At 44.0% G+C, this 22,658-nt stretch overlaps 1 protein-coding gene across 1 annotated transcript in view; it reads left to right on the plus strand.

Annotated features, from left to right (window-relative positions):
* tmc5 (transmembrane channel like 5) overlaps nucleotides 1-22,658 on the plus strand; it is a 256,340-nt gene that overhangs the window by 160,595 nt on the left and 73,087 nt on the right. The window contains exons 17-20 of the mRNA XM_078240932.1: nucleotides 2,567-2,700; nucleotides 10,371-10,547; nucleotides 14,285-14,363; nucleotides 22,298-22,399. Of these exons, the coding sequence (XP_078097058.1) occupies nucleotides 2,567-2,700; nucleotides 10,371-10,547; nucleotides 14,285-14,363; nucleotides 22,298-22,399 (492 nt within the window). The remainder of the gene's footprint in view (nucleotides 1-2,566; nucleotides 2,701-10,370; nucleotides 10,548-14,284; nucleotides 14,364-22,297; nucleotides 22,400-22,658) is intronic.

Raw genomic sequence — 22,658 nt, forward strand, 5'->3', positions numbered from 1 at the left:
CTCAGTTTGTGGGGGTGTGTAAAATCAATAACAATAGGGTTATTATATTCAGTGATTTCAAGTTTCCCAGCATTAACTGGGAATATACACAGTGTTAAAGGCTTGGATGGAGCAGATTTCTTGAAATATGTACAGGAGAACTTTTTAAATCAATATGTGGAGGGTACAACACAGGAGGGAGCTGTGCTGGACCTGATCAGTAATTTCCCTGTGTGCAGGTTGTCATTGGCTGCACACATGTGGCCTGGAGAGATCCGTGGCAGCAGCCTGTGAGATTCATGAACAGAAAAGGATTTTACTCTCTCATAGCCACAAGGTTTCACGTTATTTGTGACCGCTGACAGTAGATCCTGTATCTATGGCGCTGGTAGCCAGGGAGATCCCACCACTCTTACTCCCTGAGCCACTTCCTTTGAGGGGCTCAGCATTTGGAGGGTTGGCTCCTTGGTGACTAATGGTGTGGACAATGACTTTGAGCACAGAGTATTTCCGAGGAGAGGAACAATGCAGCATATTCTGCCACAACGCTCATGATTGGGTAAACCACTGGCTTCCTAAAGATGTCTCCTCGGACAAGGTGGGTGTGGAAGGGAATGACTCCAAAGAGGGCAAAGATTCAGATGAGGATGCCATTGAAAAGTCACAATGCGGCAGACACACCTGTGACAACCTCGCAAGGTGTCAGGAGGAATAAGGTCATGGCTGGTTTGCAGAATTGAGACTCTCTTCAGCCTTCAGTGTCGGGGACACTCCAACACCATCACTCCCAGCACAAACATCTCAGGAGAAGCCAGAACTCTCAGAGTGATGGCAGAAGCAGCTTTAGTCACCTTCCACCCTTACGATTGTGCCGTCCTTGGGGTGCATCGTAGCCATGACAGCATGTAACTGATATGGAATGTGGATTACATCCAATTAGTGCATGTCGTGGAGCAGCTCCAGATAGTACAGTCCCTTCAAACAGAACTTCAGCAAATCAGTGGCCTGGCAGCTTTCTAACAGCTGCTAAACCAATTCAAACATGGATGCGCTCATGTCAGTACAACGCCAGCTTGATTCTACAGGCTGAGCCACAAAGGTAATCTTCAATGTTTGAGCTTGGATCTCTCAACCTGCCGCTGCCATAGATGCCTAATGGAGAGGCATCATCCTGTCACCAACCCCCATCAGCCCTTCCCACATCCAGATACAATGACCTGCAACTCGACATCAAAGCTGCAAGGTGTGTTTGTGTTGTCCTTCCAGAGAGTTCCTCATCAGCACAATGGCTTGATGCTGGAATGGTGCGGCAGGCTTGAAGGGCCAAATGGCCTCCTCCTGCTTCTATCTTCGATGTTTCTATGTTTCTTTACCAACACTCAGGAGTTTGCATTTGTTGGAAGCTTTCCAAGTTTCTTGGATAATCTTTGCATTATAGAGAAACGTGTCTCAGTCAGTGCTGACACATCAACTTCAATGACAACTTCTTCCTTCATGGACATTGCTGGCAACTTGGGAGATTTGCAAAAGCATCACTCTGCGAGAAAGTCAGTCCTCAATATTATCCAGCTCTCAAAGCCCAAGTCAATGAGTACACCAAGATAGAAGCAAAATATTGCGGAAGCTGAAATCTCAGCAGGTCTGACAGCCTCTTTGGAGAGAGAATAGAGCCAACGTTTCGAGTCTGGATGACCCTTTGTCAGGCTCCAGATCTGAAACGTTGGCTCTGTCCTCCCTGCACAGATGCTGGCAATCTCACCTGCTAGCTCTGGAGCCCACTCCTCGAATGGGGTGAGGGTCCGTTCTGTGCTGCCGGCTTGGTCGTAGCTCTGACTTTTTATTACATTCTTCTCCTTGGGTGGATTGAGTGTGAGCGCTGTGAATGAAGGAGCTTGCATGCTGTTTTGTATCCTGAGCGCTCCCCAATTAGGGATTAAGATGCCATTTGTGTAACGTCTTCCATGAGATGGTGAGCTTTAGTGGCTGTGACACATTGGGAGCTGTTGATTTTATGTGGTTTCCCTATAGCCTGTAACCCTTAAACTGCTGGATGTGCTTATGAGAGTGTGTATTTGCAGGGAGTAGACTTCCCACTTAGCCTGTGGAACACAACAGATCATTCCTGTGTTTCCTGCACTGTAGGGCGGTCCTACTTTGGACCCCACGGGCACTTACTTCCTGGCAACTGCCCCCCAGGCCAGTGTGGTCAGACAGGAAGATCTCCTGCTCCTATTCCTTTCCTCAGCTGGCTGGAGGAGAATCTCCAGGGAGGGATCACTGAACTGTGGGGCTCCTTTTGCAGAGTGTGGAAGCTCAGACCCGCAGTGAGTGAATGGGTTTCTGGGTGCTATTTAAATATAGTAACCTGTAAGTGTGGGAATCGTGGCGCTGTTTCTCAGATCATTCTTATTCCTGTTTTTAATTAGATTTGGAATGTACGGTATAAGTACAATGGGTAAATTATGGAGTTTGTCGGTGATAGTATACCCTCAGCATTGTAGTCTGTGTACCAAGTGGCTCTGCAGCCATTCTGAATGTTGCTGTATTGAAGCAAACTGCTGATTAACGCTTTGGATTTTATGCTTAGGTTAGCCTCATAATGAACTGCCAGCCTCCTCGCCAGGCATGGCGAGCTTCTCACATGACAACCATCTTTATATTCCTGCTCTTCTTCCCTGGCTTCATCGGGGTCCTTTGCTCATTAGGAATAACTGTGTGGAAGTAAGTGTTATTTTTTTTCTACCGTAGCAGGCACTGCCAGTATTTAATATTTTTTCTGGAGATTTGTTTTTAATAATAAACATTCTTGATGTTGAAAGAGAAAGAAATGTCAAACAGCAATATTCCTTTTTCCAAGATCCTGCATTCTCATCAAATAAGCACACTAGGTAAATGTTTGATTTGGGAAAAAAACAACACTAAACCTTTCCAGTGAGGTCTATATCGCTGCCAAAGTACTCAGTGCTCCTTTCTCTCTTCTGTCTGAACAGAATAAAAGCTCCAAAGCATTCAGACTCGCTGTAAACTTTAGATTTCATTCAGTCTTTGAGCTTTCCGCTCCTTTGCATTGAAGCTGTGCAGAATCAGAGACAACCAAAATTCATAGGTTCAGAATTTCCGTGCAGCTTTTCCTGCACTGTTGAACTAACATTGCTGAAAATGCGGCAGAAATCCTGTTTGCAAGTGTACCCCAAGGTTTCAGCCTGGTTCTTATACACTTCCAGGGAAGTTGCCACAGCTGCTGCTCTGACCAAACTCCAGGCCACAGTAAAAATAAACAAGATAACAAACATCATTTGATCACAGAATCATAGAATCTCCGGCACGGAGACAGGCCCTTCTGCCCAAACTGGTCCATGCCGACCAAAATGCCCATCTAAGCTAACCCCATTTGCCTGCATCTGATTACACCAGTTACACCTTCTTCCAAATCATTTATATATATCACAAATAGCAGAGGTCCCAGTACAGAGCCCTGCGGAACACCACTGGTCACAGGCCTCCAGCCGGAAAAAGACCCTTCGACCACTATCCCCTGTCTCCTATGGCCAAGCCAGTTCTCCACCCATCTAGCCACTTCTCCTTGTATCCCATGAGCCTTAACCTTCTTAACCAACCTGCCATGTGGGACTTTGTCAGATGCCTTACTGAAATCCATATAGACGACATCCACGGCCCTTCCTTCATCAACCGTTTTTTTCACTTCCTCAAAAAAACTCCACCAAATTTGTAAGGCACGACCTCCCTCTTACAAAACCATGCTGTCTGTCACTAATGAGATTGTTCCGTTCTAAATGCACATACATCCTGTCTCTAAGAATCCTCTCCAACAACTTCCCTACCACGGACATCAAGCTCACCGGCCTATAATTTCCTGGGTTATCCCTGCTACCCTTCTTAAACAACGGGACCACATTCGCTATCCTCCAATCCTCAGGGACCTCACCCGTGTCCAAAGAAGCGACAAAGATTTCCGTCAGAGGCCCAGCAATTTAATCTCTCGTCTCCCTGAGCAGTCGAGGATAGATACCATCAGGCCCTGGGGCTTTGTCAGTTTTAATGTTCCCTAAAAAACCTAACACTTCCTCTCTTGTAATGGAGATTTTCTCTAACAGGTCAACACCTCCCTCCGAGACACTCCCAGTTAACACGCCCCACGTCCATCATCTCCTCCACTGTAATGCGAACTGTCCCCAATATATCGCCACTAACTTTCCCAAGTTCCCAAGTCTTCATGTCCTTCTCCACAGTAAACACAGAGGAGAAATATTCATTGAGAACCTCGCCCACCTCCTGCGGTTCCACACACATGTGTCCACTTTGGTCATTGAAAAGTCCTATTCTCTCTCTAGTTATTATTTTTCCTTTAATATACTTAAACAATCCCTTTGGATTCACCTTAATCCTCTCAGCCAAATCTACCTCATGCCCCCTTTTTCCCCTCCTAATTTCCTTCTTGAGTATACTCCTGTATCCCCTCCACCTCCAGGGAATCCCGTGATTCCAGCTGCTTATATCTGAACCATGCCTCCTTCTTTTTCCCTGGCCAAAACCTCAATATGTTTTGTCACCTTGGTTCCCTCTTCCTGCCAGCCTTGCCCTTCACCCTATCAGGGACATATAGACCCTGAACTCTAGCTATTTCACTTTTAAAGGCCTCCCACTTGCCAGAGGTCCCTTTGCCCTCAAACAAGCTACTCCAATCAACCCTTGCAAGCTCCTATCTAATTCCATCAAAATTCGCCTTGCCCTAATTTAGAACTTGCACCTGTGGGCCAGTTTTGTCCCTTTCCATAACTATTTTAAAATTAATGGAATTATGGTCACTGGTCCCAAAGTGGTCCCCACTGTCATCTCAGTCACTTGCCCTGCCCTATTTCCCAAGAGTCGGTCAAATTTTGCCCTTTCCCGAGTAGGACCCTCCACATACTGCCTGAGGAAACTTTCCTGAACACACTTCACAAATTCCACCCCCTCTAAGTCCTTAACACTATGGCAGTCCCAGTCTATGTTAGGAAAATTTAAATCCCCTACTATGACAATCCTATTACTCCTGCAAGTCTCCCCAATCTCTATTATTATTGACTCAAGCGCAATGGTTTATCGAAGTTTACTGCATCATTTGGCCAATAGTTATTTTGTTCACATCTGAAAGACACACACAATCAGCATTATTGACTTAATTGCCTTATCAGGAAAGTCAGAGGATCAATCCTGAACAATTCTAAATGTTAAGCATTCTTATCTGAAAACCAGTTCACAGAATTAGACAAATACGAGATAGTCCTAAAAGCTGAAGCATGTTCGACTTTCTTACCAAAATAACAGAATCTAGGGGTAACACCACAAACATGTTATGATTGGATATGGGAATTTCTTTGGGAAATAGAATCATAGAATCACACAATGCAGAAGATGCCCTTCGGTCCATCGAGTCTGCACCAACAAATAGACTATCACTCAAACTGGTATAAGCCAAGCACATTTAGTTGCTCCATTGGAAGCAGCCATTTCTCTATAATTCGAAAAGTGGCTTATCAAGTTACAGATTTGTTTCAGATTTTCAGTATTTGCAGTATTGAGTTGTTTTCTCCTGAACCCTGTTGGTGTTGTAATTATTTATTACCTGTTCATTTTGCTTCTATTTGCTGTTTTGATTTCTCTGTTCTATGTACCTCACCATCAAGCTTGGTGTTTCTGACTTACTAGCACTCTTGACAGGTTTATGAAAAATTTAATTTAATCTTGTTCCTGCTAAACGCAAATCGCTACTGTTTATTCAGATGGATTTTCAGATTATAAAAGTGGCAATGATTAAGTTTCTGGTAAAAAAAAATGTCAATAATATTTGATATAATATGGTACACATTGTTTGTAGTATATATAAATGATCTGGAGGAAAATGTGGCTGGTCTGTTTAGTAAATTTGCGGATGACACAAAGATTGGTGGAGTTGCTGATAGTGCCGGGGATTGTCAGAGGATACAACAGGATAGAGATAGATTGGAGACTTGGGCACAGAAATGGCAGATGGAGTTTAATCCAGACAAATGTGAGGTGATGCATTTTGGAGGATCAAATATAGATGTGAATTCTACTGTAAATGGCAGAACCCTTAGGAACATTAACATACAGAGCCAGCATAATTAAGGATCCCACGCACCCCGGACATTCTCTCTTCCACCCTCTTCCGTCGGAAAAAAATATATAAAAGTCTGAGGTCACGTACCGACCGACTCAAGAACAGCTTCTTCCCTGCTGCTGTCAGACTTTTGAATGGACCTACCTCGCATTAAGTTGATCTTTCTCTGCACCCTAGCTATGACTGTAACACTACATTCTGCACTCTCTCGTTTCCTTCTCTATGAACGGTATGTTTTGTCTGTATAGCGCGCAAGAAACAATACTTTTCACTGTATGCTAATACATGTGAATAATAAATCAAATCAAATCAAATCAAATACAGAGGGATCTGGGCGTGCAGGTCAACAGTTCCCTAATAGTAGCAACACAGGTGGCCAAGGTGATTAAGAAGGCATATGGCATGCTTGCCTTTATCAGCCGAGGTATTGAGAACAAGAGTTGGGAAATCATGTTATAGAGTCATAGAGGTTTACAGCATGGAAACAGGCCCTTCGGCCCAACTTGTCCATGCCGCCATTTTTTTTTAAAACCCCTAAGCTAATCCCAATTGCCCGCATTTGGCCCATATCCCACTATACCCATCGTACCCATGTAACTATCTAAATGCTTTTTAAAAGATAAAATTGTACCCGCCTCTACTACTACCTCTGGCAGCTTGTTCCAGACACTCACCACCCTCTGTGTGAAAAAATTGCCCCTCTGGACACTTTTGTATCTCTCCCCTCTCACCTTAAACCGATGCCCTCTAGTTTTAGACTCCCCAACATTTGGGAAAAGATATTGACTATCTAGCTGATCTGTGCCCTCATTATTTTATAGACCTCTGTAAGGTCACCCCTCAGTCTCCTACGCTACAGAGAAAAAATTCCCAGTTTATTCAGCCTCTCCTTATAACTCAATCCATCAAGTCCTGGTAGCATCCTAATAAATCTTTTCTGCACTTTTTCTAGTTTAATAATGCCGTTTCTATAATATGGTGACCAGAATTGTACACAGTATTCCAAGTGTGGCCTTACCAATGTCTTGTACAACTTTAACAAGACGTCCCAACTCCTGTATTCAATGTTCTGACCGATGAAACCAAGCATGCCAAATGCCTTCTTCACCACTCTGTCCACCTGTGACTCCACTTTCAAGGAGCTATGAACATGTACTTCTAGATCTCTTTGTTCTGTAACTCTCCCCAATGCCCTACCATTAACTGAGTAAGTCCTGCCCTGGTTCAATCTACCAAAATGCATCACCTCGCATTTGTCTAAATTAAACTCCATCTGCCATTTGTCAGCCCACTGGCCCAATTGATCAAGATCCCATTGCAATTGGAGATAACTTTCTTCACTGTCCACTATGCCACCAATCTTGGTGTCATCTGCAAACTTACTAACCATGCCCCCTATATTCTCATCCCAATCATTAATATAAATGACAAATAACAGTGGGCCCAGCACTGATCCCTGAGGCACACCGCTGGTCACAGGCCTCCAGATTGAAAAACAACTCTCTACAACCACCCTCTGGCTTCTGTCAAGAAGCCAATTTTGTATGCATTTAGATACCTCACCCTGGATCCCGTGAGATTTAACTTTATGCAACAACCTACCATGCAGTACCTTGTCAAAGGCCTTGCTAAAGTCCATGTAGATAACATCAACTGCACTGCCCTCATCTACCTTCTTGGTTACCCCTTCAAAAAACTCAATTAAATTTGTGAGACATGATTTTCCACTCGCAAAGCCATGCTGACTGTCCCTAATCAGTCCTTGCCTCTCTAAATGCCTGTAGATCCTGTCTCTCAAAATACCTTTCAACAACTTACCCAGCCACAGATGTGAGGCTCACTGGCCTGTAGTTCCCAGGCTTTTCCCTGCAGCCCTTTTTAAACAAAGGCACAACATTTGCCACTCTCCAATCTTCAGGCACCTCATCCGTGACTGTCGATGATTCAAATATCTCGGCTAGGGGACCTGCAATTTCCTCCCTAGTCTCCCACAACGTCCTGGGATATACCTCATCAGGTCCCGGGGATTTATCTACCTTGATGCGCTTTAGACTTCCAGCACCTCCTTCTCTGTAATATGTACACTCCTCAAGACATCACTATTTATTTCCCCAAGTTCCCTAACATCCATGTTACAGCTACATAAAATCATGGTTAGGCCGCATTTGGAGTATTGCATGTAATTCTGGTCACCACACTACCAGGAGGATGTGGAAGCTTTGGAGAGAGTGCAAGGAAGGTTCACCAGGATGTTAAAAGCAAATTACTGCGGATGCTGGAATCTGAAACCAAAACAGAAAATGCTGGAAAATCTTTGACAAAGGGTCGTCTGGACTCGAAACGTCAGCTCTTTTCTCTCCTTACAGATGCTGCCAGACCTGCTGAGATTTTCCAGCATTTTCTCTTTTGGTTTCGCCAGGATGTTGCCTGGTCTCGAGGGTGTCGGCTATGAGGAGAGGTTGAATAAACTAGGATTGTTTTCACTGGAAAGACGGAGGCTGAGGGGAGACCTGATAGAGGTCTACAAAATGATGAGAGGCACAGACAGGGTGGATAGTCAGAGGCTTTTCCCCAGGGTGGAAGTGTCAATTACTGGGGGCACAGGTTCATGGTGAGAGGGGGGGAATGTTTAAGGGAGATGTGCGGGGGAAGTTTTTCACGCAGAGAGTGGCGGGTGTCTGGAACGCGCTGCCAGAGGAGGTGGTGGAAGCAGGCACATTAGCAACATTTAAGCGGTATCTGGATGGGTCCATGAATAGGGAGGGAATAGAGGGATACGAACCGAGTAAGGACAGAAAGTTTTTTTCGTAGTTTAGTTAGGGCATCATCATCGGCACAGGCTTGGAGGGCCGAAAGGCCTGTTCTGTGCTGTACTTTTCTTTGTTCCTTGTTCTAGACAGGAATCTAAACATTATATTTCAGTAATGTGAAGGCAAACAAGAAAAATTGCAACAACAACATTTCCAACTTTATTTTTGGAAAATTAGTCAATGAATCTGGAAGGCAGAGGAAACAAAGGGTAAATAATTTTTTAAAGGAGTTTGGCCGAGTATCTACTTCAATGCAAGTGTAGCAAATAAAGCTGATGAGCTGAAAGCACAGATAGGACACTGGTCGTAGGATATTATAGCTATTACACAAACATGGCTTCAAGAGGGACAGGAATGGCAGCTCACTGTTCCTGGTTACAGGGTTTTCAGAAGAGATCCCCACCTCTCCCGGTGTGTTTGCAGCAGCAGAATCAGACCAGATTTCACCTGCTCTGTATTTTCTGTGAGCTCGTCAATCCTCTCCATGCCAGTGTGTTCCCCCTACACCGTGAGCTTTTACTTTACACAATAACCTTTGCTGTGGCACCTTACCAACTGCCTTCTGGAATTCTAAGTACAGTACACCCACCAGTTCCCCTTTATCCATAGCGCATGTGACTCCTTCAAAGAAGTCCATTGAATTGGTTAAACATGATTTTCCTTTCCTAAACCCATGTATCTTTAATAATGGCTTCTAACATTTTCCCTGTGACAAATGTCAGGCTAACTAGCCTGTAGTTTCCTACTTTCTGTCTTCCTCCCTTTTTGAGGGGAGTATAAAAAGTACAGGGGTGAAATCATAAAGGAAATTAGGAAAGCAGAGAGAGGACAGGAAAGAATAGGCAAGCATTATCAAGGAAAACCCAAAGATGTTTTCTCAATGCAATAAAAGTAAAAGGATAACCCAGGGAAGTGTAGAGATCATAAAAGACCAGAAAGTGTACCTGGTGGAGGTGGAGGATGTGGGTATGGTTCTCAATGGATACTTCGGCCCTGATTTTACTGGCATGCCCGCCCTGAAATCGGGGTGGACAAGGCTCGCAGAATGGCATTCTCCATTGGCCTCGAGCACAATCTTACAAGCCTTGGGCAGGCGTGTCGGTGTCTGTCTCCACAGGAAAAGGGGACAATGCAGACATGGTAGTTAAAGAGGAGGGGTGTGAAACATCGGATGTAATTAGCAGAGGCAATGAGGAAGTTTTAAGGGGATTAGCACCCTGAAAATGGACAGTCACCAGGGGCCCAGTGAAATGTACCCCTGGCTGTTAGAACTCTTCTCAAAATGGGCAAAATTCCAGTTGCATTTTGCACTATAATTCCCGATTGTATCCAAAGCAGAAACGCTCCCACATTTTCTTCTTGATCAATTCTTTTTCAAACTATAGCTTGTACACTTGTAGCATTTCTAATTTTATATGTATATTGAAATGTTTCCTCAGATTGAAGCCTTCCAAGCGCTGTGGTCCCTTTAGAGAATTAAACGTGCCGTACAATTCCATTTCTCATTTTATTCAAATGATACAGGAAACGATTTCCCAACTCCACTGGCTTGTATGGGTCTACAAGTACTTGATTTTGAACCCGCTATTCTACTTCATCTTAACAATTATTGTGTTGTGAGTATTCTGGTCACATCGCCTATCATTTATTTCAGCAGAAAATTTACTGCTTTATTCCCAGGAAAATTTCCCCCAGCTGGAAAAAGATTAATTTGGTCTGAATAACAAATATCCAACTATCTGGTTAGATTGTCAGCAGGTAACCTGTTGCAAGGTTGCCTTCATTACAATTGTTTGGAATAGAATGATTCAAACAAAGTCACCGTTGTTAGTTTTATGCACATTTTGGCCAGAATCTCTGGCCGTTTATGCTGGCTGGATTCTCCAGTTCCGCTGGCAGCGCACCCCCGCCCGTGGGTTTCCCGCCAGTGTGGGGGTGACGTCAATGGGAATTCCCATTGACAGCGGCGGGACCAGAGAATCCCAATGCTAGCAAACAGCACGCCACCTTCCGCCGGCGGGAAACACACGGCTGGGAGGCCGGAGAATCTCGCCCCTTGTATTTGTCCAAAAAGATACACAGATATCTGTTAATATTTAATGTTACTTTAAAATATCAAGTAAATGATTTGTCCTTGCCTGTTGTGTCTGTTACTGATATACTTGCAGAGAGATTTACTCGTGCTGTTGTGCTGGGTTTAAGCTGGTTTGTCACGGGGGTGGGAACCTAAAGGATGGCCCAAATTGGTAGGAAGTAAAGTTGCTCACAAGAAGCAGTAATGGGACTAGAAGGCAGGAGAAAGAAAGCAAAGCATCGAGTATGCATCAAATGTGGAAATGATATCAAAAAGACAAAGTTACAGGTACCCTAACTGAATGTCTGAATGTGTACAGCATTCATTCCAAGTTAGATAATTTAAAGGGACAGAGAGAGCTAAAGGGCTGTGAGATCAAGGTCATTACAGGAACACGGCTACTTGTGACCAAGACTGGAAGTGAATATTCCGGAGTATTCGACATTTGGGAAGGGCAGGCAAGGAGGTAGAGTGGCGCTGATGATAAGGGATGGGATCAGTGCAATAGTCAGGGAGGATCACCAGATCAGAAGAACAATGTGTGGAATCTGAATGGATGGAGTAAGACACAGCAAAGGGCAGCAGATATTGATTGGAGCTGTTTATAGGCCATCTCATAGCAATGGTAATGTTGTCCATAGTATTGATCAGGAGATGAGAGAAGCATGGACTATGGGCAATATTGTGATCATGGCGGACTCCAATCTGCACATAGACTGATTCAACCAATTGGACACTAATGTTGAGGGAGGCAAGGTTCTGGAGTGGGATGGGTTGGGTTGGGATGGGTTTCTAGAGCAGTTTGTTGAGGAGCCAACTAGAGGACAGGCTATTCCAGATCGAGTATTACATAATGAAAAAGGGCAAATGAATAATGTAGTTGTAATAGAACCCGTAGGGATGGGTGATCACAATGTGATAGAATTCTGTTTGAAAGTGAGGAAATTCAATCTGAAGGCAGGGTGTTAAAGTTCAATTAACGAAATGATGAAGGCATGAGGGACACATTGGCTGAGGTTGACTGGGAAAATACATTAAAAAGTGCATAGGCAATGGATAGTCTTAAAGTAACCAGGCTTTAGTCTGGTAGTCTTAAAGTAAAGTTTACCAGGCTGATTCCGGGGATGGCGGGACTGATGCATGAGGAGAGATTGACTAGGTTAGGATTATTTTTGCTGAAGTTCAGACGAATGAGGGGGGATCTCATAGAGACTTAAAAAATTCTAACAGGACTAGACAGGGTAGATGCAGGGAGGATGTTCCCAATGGTGGGGGAGTCCAGAACCAGGGTCACAGTCTGAGGATTCAGGGTGGATCATTTAGGTGAGGAGACATTTCTTCACCCAAAGAATGGTGAGCCTGTGGAATTCATTACCACAGGAAGTAGTTGATGCCAAAACATTGAATGTATTCAAGAGATGACTTGATATAGCACTTGGGGCGAATGGGATCAAAGGTTATGGGGAGAAAGCAGGATTGGGCTATTGAGTTGGATGATCAGCCATGACGTTAATGAATGGCGGAGCAGGCTCGAAGGGCCGAATGGCCTCCTCCTGCTCCTATCTTCTATGTTTCTATGTTTCTAACTATTACATAGCGTACAGCACCTATACATTCCATATTATTACATAGCGTACAGCTTTGATACATTCCTTCATGGTGCAAAAACCCCAAAAAAGACAGTCAACATGGTTGATAAAGGAAGGTGCGGATTGTATAAGATTAAAAGAAAAAATTTAGAAAGTTGCCAGAAATACTCAGAAACCTGCGGATTAGGAGCTTTTTAGAAAACAGCGAAGGAAGACCAAGAAACTGATAAATAGAATAGAATATAAATGCAATCTCGCAAAATACATAAAAATGGACTGTAAAAGTTTCCAAAGATATAAAAAGGGAGCATTTGGCTGAGACAAATGTGCGTCCATTATAGGCAAAGAGTCAGGAGAATTCACAATGAGAATGGAGAAATGCCAGAGAACCCAGGATTACGTAGGGTGGGATTTTCCAGCCATTCCCACTGGCGGGTTCTTCTGGGATCAGAAGACTCCATGACCAGCCAATAGCAGGCCACCTCCATCGCTACAAAGCCCCCACACACTGTGGGTGGAGTCCCTGTTGGCTGGACTAAGAGTACATTCCTTACCAAACCTTCAGAAACCACCATGGCCGCAAGTCTTCCATTGGACATCGTTCAAAGGAGCTTCTCTCGGCTGGTTCCTAGATAAGGGGGTTATCCTATCAAAGTATAAAGAAAGGTTGAACAGGTTGAATGTGTATCCCTTGTAGTTCAGAAGAATGAGACAATCTTATTGAACCATTGAAGATCCTGAGAGAACTTGGTAGGGTGGATGCTAAAAGGATGTTTCTCCCTGGGGGACAGACTAGAACTAGGTGACACAGTTTAAAAATAAAGTGTATCCCATTTAAGAAAGAGATAAGGAAAATATTTTTCTCAGAGTCTGTGGACCTCTCTTCCCTAGAAAGTGGAGATGCCGGTGTTGGACTGGGGTGGGCACAGTAAGAAGTCTCACAACACCAGGTTAAAGTCCAACAGGTTTATTTGGTATCATGAGCTTTCAGAGCGCTGCCCCTTCATCAGGTCACATTCACTCACAAATTGAAGATAGGAGAGATGTATGGAAAGCTGAAGTTGAAGATAACAGAAAGGCTTTCTGGAGCTCAGGGCTGGAAGACAAGATCTTTGAAAGTAAGAAACAGCACCAAAGAAAAGAATCCATTTCCATATAAGCAATTCTTAGACCAAGGAAAAGATAGAGCGTTCCTGACACAGTGCAGTTAGAAAATGGACTTGCTGCTACCAAATTATAAAAGGGAATTGGCTTTTCCTTTAGGCAAAATCATACCAATAACCAGAATATCGAAACCAACCTGATATTACTTCCAGATTTTGCTTTTAGATTTTTGACAACAAATTATTTTGGGTGTCATTAGACTTCAGACACTGAGCTCAGCCCTGGATAACCCACTGTAGACCTGGCAGATTGAAATGACGCAGTTGTTTGCACCCTAGCCAGTGACAGAGGAACTCTGTAATTGCAACGCAATATAAGAGCTGGTTTTACTGGTAGGTTTGAATTTTAATGTTAGGATTGGGATCTTGTCAATCTGTGATCATAGAAAGCATTGAAAATTCATGAAAATAGCATTTCACAATTCTCATTTATTATCGTGTTTCTTTGCAGGTGCTACAGCTGTGTATCGTAAAGCAATTTAATTCAAGTACCATCGATAATAACCATCCTTTCTTTCTTCCTCAAGTTCTATCATCTACCTGTATTTGCAAATTATAGATGGGCGGAAAATGATGATGGAACTTTTGCAAGAGCACATCACTAATGTAAGTTTGAGATATGCTCGATTTCATTCTCTCAAAAAAATTGTAGCTTTCTTAGCAATTTTGAATCAACGTTTTACACTATTTTCATTTCCAGTCACGTTTGTGTGTTTTGAGTGTTTAGACTGTATTAGCACATAAAACAGTACAGCACATAAAACAGGACAGCACATAGAACAGTACCGCACAGGAACAGGCTCTTCGGCTCACGATGTTGTGCCGAACATGACGCCAAATTAACCTAATCTCTTCAGCCTGCCCTTGGTCCGTATCCCTCTATTCCTTGCATATTCATCTGCTTATCTAAAAGCCCCTTAAACGCCCCTATTGTATCTGCCTAAAACTACCAGTCTCTGTGTAAAAAAAAACTTGCCCCGCACATCTCCTTTGAACTTTCCCTCTCTCACCTTAAGTGCGTGCCCCCTAGTATTAGACATTTCAGCTCCGGGGAAAAGATTCTGTCAAGTAGGGAAGTTGTTGGAGAGGATTCTTAGAGACAGGATGTATGTGCATTTAGAACGGAACAATCTCATTAGTGACAGACAGCATGGTTTTGTAAGAGGGAGGTCGTGCCTTACAAATTTGGTGGAGTTTTTTGAGGAAGTGACAAAAACGGTCGATGAAGGAAGGGCCGTGGATGTCGTCTATATGGATTTCAGTAAGGCATTTGACAAAGTCCCACATGGCAGGTTGGTTAAGAAGGTTAAGGCTCATGGGATACAAGGAGAAGTGGCTAGATGGGTGGAGAACTGGCTTGGCCATAGGAGACAGAGGGTAGTGGTCGAAGGGTCTTTTTCCGGCTGGAGGCCTGTGACCAGTGGTGTTCCGCAGGGCTCTGTACTGGGACCTCTGCTATTTGTGATATATATAAATGATTTGGAAGAAGGTGTAACTGGTGTAATCAGCAAGTTTGCGGATGACACAAAGATGGCTGGAATTGCGGATAGCGAAGAGCATTGTCGGGCAATACAGCAGGATATAGAGAGGCTGGAAAATTGGGCGGAGAGGTGGCAGATGGAGTTTAATCCGGATAAATGCGAAGTGATGCATTTTGGAAGAAATAATGTAGGGAGGAGTTATACAATAAATGGCAGAGTCATCAGGAGTATAGAAACACAGAGGGACCTAGGTGTGCAAGTCCACAAATCTTTGAAGGTGGCAACACAGGTGGAGAAGGTGGTGAAGAAGGCATATGGTATGCTTGCCTTTATAGGACGGGGTATAGAGTATAAAAGCTGGAGTCTGATGATGCAGCTGTATAGAACGCTGGTTAGGCCACATTTGGAGTACTGCGTCCAGTTCTGGTCGCCGCACTACCAGAAGGACGTGGAGGCATTGGAGAGAGTGCAGAGAAGGTTTACCAGGATGTTGCCTGGTATGGAGGGTCTTGGCTATGAGGAGAGATTGGGTAGACTGGGGTTGTTCTCCTTGGAAAGACGGAGAATGAGGGGAGATCTAATAGAGGTTTACAAGATTATGAAGGGTATAGATAGGGTGAACAGTGGGAAGCTTTTTCCCAGGTCGGAGGTGACGATCGCGAGGGGTCACGGGCTCAAGCTGAGAGGGGCGAAATATAACTCAGACATCAGAGGGACGTTTTTTACACAGAGGGTGGTGGGGGCCTGGAATGCGCTGCCAAGTAGGGTGGTGGAGGCAGGCACGCTGACATCGTTTAAGACTTACCTGGATAGTCACATGAGCAGCCTGGGAATGGAGGGATACAAACGATTGGTCTAGTTGGACCAAGGAGCGGCACAGGCTTGGAGGGCCGAAGGGCCTGTTTCCTGTGCTGTACTGTTCTTTGTTCTTTGTTCTCTAACCCTATCTCTGCCTCTCATCATTTTACAGACTTCTATCAGGCCTCCCCTCAGCCTCCACCGCTCCAGAGAAAACAACCCTAGTTTGTCCAGCCGCTCCTTATAGCTCATGCCCTGAAATCCAGGCAGCATCCTGATAAACCTCTTCTGCAGCACCTCATACTTGCCTGTCTTAAACTCCATCTGCCATTTCTCTGCCCATATCTACAACTGATCTCTATCCTGCTGTATCCTTTGACAACCTTCTACACTGTCAACAACTCCACCTATCTTTGTGTTGTCTGTAAACTTACTAACCCACCCATCTACATTTTCATCCAAGCCATTTATATATATCACAAACAGTAGAGGTCCCAGTATGGCTCCCTGCGGAACACCACTAGTCACGGACCTCCAGTCAGAAAAACACCCTTCCACCACTACTCTCTAACTCCACTGAACAAGCCAATTCTGAATCCAAGTGGCCAAGTCACCCCGGATCACATGCATCTTAATCTTCTGGATCAGCCTACCAGGAGGGACCTTGTCGAAATCCTTACTAAAATCCATGTAGACAACATCCACTGCTCTACCTTCATCGATCACCTTCATCACCTCCTCGAAAAAAATCAATTAAGTTAGTAAGACATGACCTGTCCTGCATAAAGCCATGCTGACTTTCCCGAATTAGGCCAGGCTTTTCCAAATGCTCATAAATCCTATTCCTAAGAATCATAGAGTCATAGAGGTTTACAGCATGGAAACAGGCCCTTCGGCCCAACTTGTCCATGCCACCCTTTTTTTTTGAAACCCCTAAGCTAATCCCAATTGCCCGCATTTGGCCCATATCCCTCTCTACCCATCTTAACCATGTAACTGTCTAAATGCTTTTTAAAAGACAAAATTGTACCCGCCTCTACTACTACATCTGGCAGCTTGTTCCAGACACTCATTACCCTCTGTGTGAAAAAATTGCCCCTCTGGACACTTTTGTATCTCTCCCCTCTCACCTTAAACCTATGCCCTCTAGTTTTACACTCCACCACCTTTGGGAAAAGATATTGACGATCCAGCTGATCTGTGCCCCTGATTATTTTATAGACCTCTATAAGATCACCCCTCAGCCTCCTATGCTCCAGAGAAAAAAGTCCCAGTCTATCCAGCTCTCCTTATAACTCAATCCATCAAGTCCCGATGGCATCCTAGTAAATCTTTTCCACACTCTTTCTAGTTTAATAATATCCTTTCTATAATAGGGTGACCAGAATTGCACACAGTATTCCAAGTGTGGCCTTACCAATGTCTTGTACAACTTCAACAAGCTGTCCCAACTCCTGTATTCAATGTTCTGACCGATGAAACCAACCATGCCGAATGCCGCCTTCACCACTCTGTTCATCTGTGACTCCACTTTCAAGGAGTTATGAACCTGTACCCCTAGATCTCTTTGTACTGTAACTCTCCCCAACGCCCTACCATTAACTGAGTAAGTCCTGCCCTGGTTCAATCTACCAAAATGCATCACCTCACATTTGTCTAAATTAAACTCCATCTGCCATTTGTCAGCCCACTGGCCCAATTGATCAAGATCCCATTGCAATTGGAGATAACTTTCTTCACTGTCCACTATGCCACCAATCGTAGTGTCATCTGCAAACGCACTAATCATGCCTCCTATATTCTCATCCAAATCACTAATACCAACGACAAATAACAATGGACCCAGCACTGATCCCTGAGGCACACTGCTGGTCACAGGCCTCCAGTTTGAAAAGCAACTCTCTACAACCTGTCAAGAAGCCAATTTTGTATCCATTAAATACCTCACCCTGGATCCCGTGAGATTTAACCTTATGCAACAACTTACCATGCGGTATCTTGTCAAAGGCCTTGCTAAAGTCCATGTAGACAACATCAACTGCACTGCCCTCATCTACCTTCTTGGTTACCCCTTCAAAGAACTCAATCGAATTTGTGACACATGATTTTCCACTCACAAAGCCATGCTGACTGTCCCTTGCGTCTCTAGATGCCTGTAGATCCTATCTCTCAATATACCTTCCAACAATTTACCCACCACAAATGTGAGGCTCACTGGCCTGTAGTTCCCAGGCTTTTCCCTGCAGCCCTTTTTAAACAAAGGCACAATATTTGCCATTCTCCAATCTTCAGGCACCTCACCCATGACTATCAATGATTCAAATATCTCAGCTAGGGGACCTGCAATTTCCTCCCTAGCCTCCCACAATGTCCTGGGATAGACTTCATCAGGTCCCGGGGATTTATCTACCTTGATGCGCTTTAAGACTTCCAGCACCTCCTTCTCTGTAATATGCACACTCCTCAAGACATCACTACTTATTTCCCCAAGTTCCCTAACATCCATGCTTTTCTCAACAGTAAATACTGATGAGAAATATTCATTTAGGATCTCACTCGTCTCTTGTGGATCCGCATATAGATGACCTTGTTGATCCTTAAGAGGCCCGACTCTCTCCCTTGTTACTCTTTTGCCCTTTATGTATTTGTAGAAGCTCTTTGAATTCTCCTTTGCCTTATCTGCCAAAACAATCTCGAGTCCCCTTTTTGCCCTCCTGATTTCTCTCTTAACTCTACTCCTACAACCCCTATACTCTTCAAGGGATTCACTTGATCCCAGTTGCCTTTGCATGTCATGTACCTCCTTCTTCTTTACCAGGGCCTCAATATCCCAAGTCATCCAGGGTTCCCTACTTCTGCCAGCCTTGCCCTTCACTGTAAGAGGAATGTGTTTACCCTGGACCCTGGTTAACACACTTTTGAAAGCGTGCCACTTACCAGATGTCTCTTTGCCTTCCCACAGACTCCCCCAATTAACTTTTGAAAGTTCCTGCCTGATACCATCAAAATTGGCCTTGCTCCAATTTAGTATTTTAACTTTTGGGCCAGACCTATCATTCTCCATAGCTATCTTAAAACCAATAGAATTATGGTCACTGGTCCCAAAGTGATCCCTCACTAACACTTCTGTCACCTGCCCTTCCTTATTTCCCAAGAGGAGGTCAGGTTTTGCCCCCTCTCTAGTCGGGCCATCCACATACTGAATGAGAAATTCCTCCTGAATACACTCAACAAATTTCTCTCCATCCAACCCTCTAATACTATGGCTGTCCCAGTCAATGTTGGGAATGTTAAAATCTCCGACTATTACCACCCTACTTTTCTTGGAGCTATCTGTAATCTCCTGACATATTTGCTCCTCAATCCTCCCCAATAGCTTTCCAACCACCGATGTGAGACTCACCAGTCTATAATTTCCTGGATTATCCCTTTTTTCTTTCTTGAACAAAGGAACAACTTTAGCTACTCGCCAGTCCTCCAGGACCCTCTGGTGGCTAGCGAGGATACAAAGATCTTTGTCAGGGCCCCAGCAATCTCCTCTCTTGCCTCTCTCAATAACCTGTGGTAGATCACATCGGGTCCTGGGGACTTATCCACCTTAATGCTCTTCAAAAGACCTGAGACCACTTTCTTCTTGATCTCAAAACACCCTAGCATATTAGCATGCTCCACACCAATCTCACTATCCTCCATGTCCTTCTCCTTAGTGTATTTTTTAGTCATAAAATCCATAAGTGAGTCGAATGAAAGGCGCTGAGAAAGCTTTATTTCACTTCCTAATAGCACAAAAAATGTAGGTTGGTGTCACAATAAAAACTGAAATTTATATTTTATTCTTTCACGGGATGTGGATGTCGCTGGCTGGGCAGCGCTTATTACCATCCCTAACCACTCTAGAGGGGGCAGTTGAGAGTCAACCACACTGCTGTGGCTCTGGAGTCACATGTAGGCCAGACCAGGTCAGGAAGGCAGATTTCCTTCCCTAAAGGACATTAGTGAACCGGACGGGAAACGGAAATTGCCAAAAGTCCCAGAGGATCACAGGTTGCTCCCCTCCCCCCATTTTGTGAGAGAGCTGACTACTGATGATTTAACCTGAGCGTCAACATATCTCAAGCGAGGGATAAGGTTGAGAATGCAGTTCGTTAAACAGCACTGGTTCAATTCCCGTGCTGGCTGAGATTATCCATGAAGCCCCCGCCTTCTGAACCTTGCCCCTTGCCTGAGGAGTGGTGACCCTCAGGTTAAATCACCAGCAGTGACTCTCTCACTCTGAAGGAGAGGGAGGATAGCCCATAGTACTCTGAGACTTGGCGATTTTCAATAACAAACCATCAATCCACAAGAATAGCATCCTTCACTTTGGCAATATTCCAAAAATTTGACTGAGATTTAAATATAATTTTGTTTGCGAAAGCTCTATCTGGCTGGTCAAAGCCCGTTAGGGACGGCATGGTGGCACAGTGGTTAGCACTGCTGCTTCACAGCACCAGGGACCCGGGTTCAATTCCCGGTTTGGGTCGTTGTCTGTGTGGAGTTTGCACATTCTCCCCGTGTCTGCGTGGGTTTCCTCCCACAGTCCAAAGATGTGCGGGTTAGGTGCATTGGCCATGCTAAATTGCCCTTTAGTGTCCCGGGATACATAGGTTAGAGGGATTAGCAGGGTAAATATGTGGGATTATGCCGATAGGGCCTGGGTGGGATTGTTGCCAGTACAGATTTGACGGGACGAATGGCCTCCTTCTGCGCTGTAGAGATTCTACGGTTTCTATGGTTAGGTTGTCACACAAAGTGGTCGGATTCTTTCCTTAGAGCAGAAAAGATTAAAAGAAATATGATAGAGATATTCAAAATCACAAGGTTGAAATAATGAATAAAAAAGGAGAATCTGTTTCCAATGGTGGAAGAGAAAATAATCAGAGGTTATAGATTTGAGCAAATGAAAGAAACATTTTCTTCCAGAATAATGTTATTCTGATCTAGAATGAGCTGCCTGAAAGGCCGGTGGGAGTAGATTCAATAACAACCTTCAAAAGAGAATTGGGGAAAGATTTGAAGGGGAAGTTTTGCAGGGCGATGGCGGAAGGTGTCGGGTTTACTGAACCTTTCAAAGAGCCGCCAAAGGTACAAATGGGTTAATTCTGTTCTGGATCATTCTGACAGAACCAATCGGCCTCCCACCTTGCAAACATTCACAACTTAGTGTGGCTAAGTGGAAGGATATTCAACAATTCTTTCCTTACCTGTTACTAATTTGTTGCCTGTCTGGTTCTGGCCACGATCAAGGATGATAAATAGAACAGAAAAACCGAAAAAGGAGAAAAGTAATGATTATTTCCAAGCTAATGCTTACTCCCCCTCCTGTATCAGTTGTTATGAACAACCCATTACCCCATGGCAATATTATCCAAAGAACATAAGAACATAGGAACTAGGAGCAGGAGTAGGCCACCTGGCCCCTCGAGCCTGCTCCGCCATTCAATAAGATCATGGCTGATCTTTTTGTGGACTCAGCTCCACTTACCCGCCCGCTCACCATAACCCTTAATTCCTTTACTGTTCAAAAATGTATCTATCCTTGCCTTAAAAACATTTAATGAGGTAGCCTCAACTGCTTCACTGGGCAGGGAATTCCACAGATTCACAACTGTTTGGGTAAATTTGTCCTAAATTTGTTCCCCCTTATTTTGAGGCTATGCCCCCTAGTTCTGGTTTCCACCTGCCAGTGGAAACTTCTCTGCTTCTACCTTATCTATTCCCTTCATAATTTTATATGTTTTGATAAGATCCCCCCTCATTCTTCTGAATTCCAATGAGTTTAGTCCCAGTCTACTCAGTCTCTCCTCATAAGCCAACCCTCTCAACTCCAGAATCAACCTAGTGAATCTCCTCTGCACCCCCTCCAGTGCCAGTATATCCTTTCTCAAGTAAGGAGACCAAAACTGTACACAGTACTCCAGGTGTGGCCTCACCAGCACCTTATACAGCTGCAACATAATCTCACTGTTTTTAAACTCCATCCCTCGCGCAATGAAGGACAACATTCCATTTTGCATGAAATGTCAACAGTGTTTGAGAAGAAGATACTTCATATGTACTAGAATGAATAGATCTGTAGAGAATGAGCTTGGAGGTACTTAGGAGGTGGACTAGTAAATGCAAAATATGACTCGTAGTGACTCTACTTGCTACTGAAACATGGTGTGTTTTGTAGTATATAAAATTGGTTGGTTAACCTGACAGAGGTATTTTCACTGTTAGGAAGGAAACGACAAAAAATATTTACTCCGAAAGCTCAACTCCATGAAATTAAAGCTCGAATCTTCGAAAGAAAAGATTCAGACATTGAGATTCAATGAAAAGGTTAGTAACACTTAATCTGTTAACGTCATAAACAGAATTCATTTTATCAATGAAGCAAATCTGGAACTCGATCAGTGCAATTGATGGAATTTTAACAACAGAAGTTCACTTCTAACAGAAATTACAAACCTGGAAACTGCTGTTGCAAAGTAAGAAGTCTCACAACACCAGGTTAAAGTCCAACAGGTTTATTTGGTAGCAAATGCCATAAGCTTTCGGAGCACTGCTGAGAGATTGAATAGGTTGGGACTTTATTCCC

Source organism: Mustelus asterias, chromosome 23 (assembly GCF_964213995.1).
Source record: "Mustelus asterias chromosome 23, sMusAst1.hap1.1, whole genome shotgun sequence".
NCBI classification, from domain to species: Eukaryota; Metazoa; Chordata; class Chondrichthyes; order Carcharhiniformes; family Triakidae; genus Mustelus; species Mustelus asterias.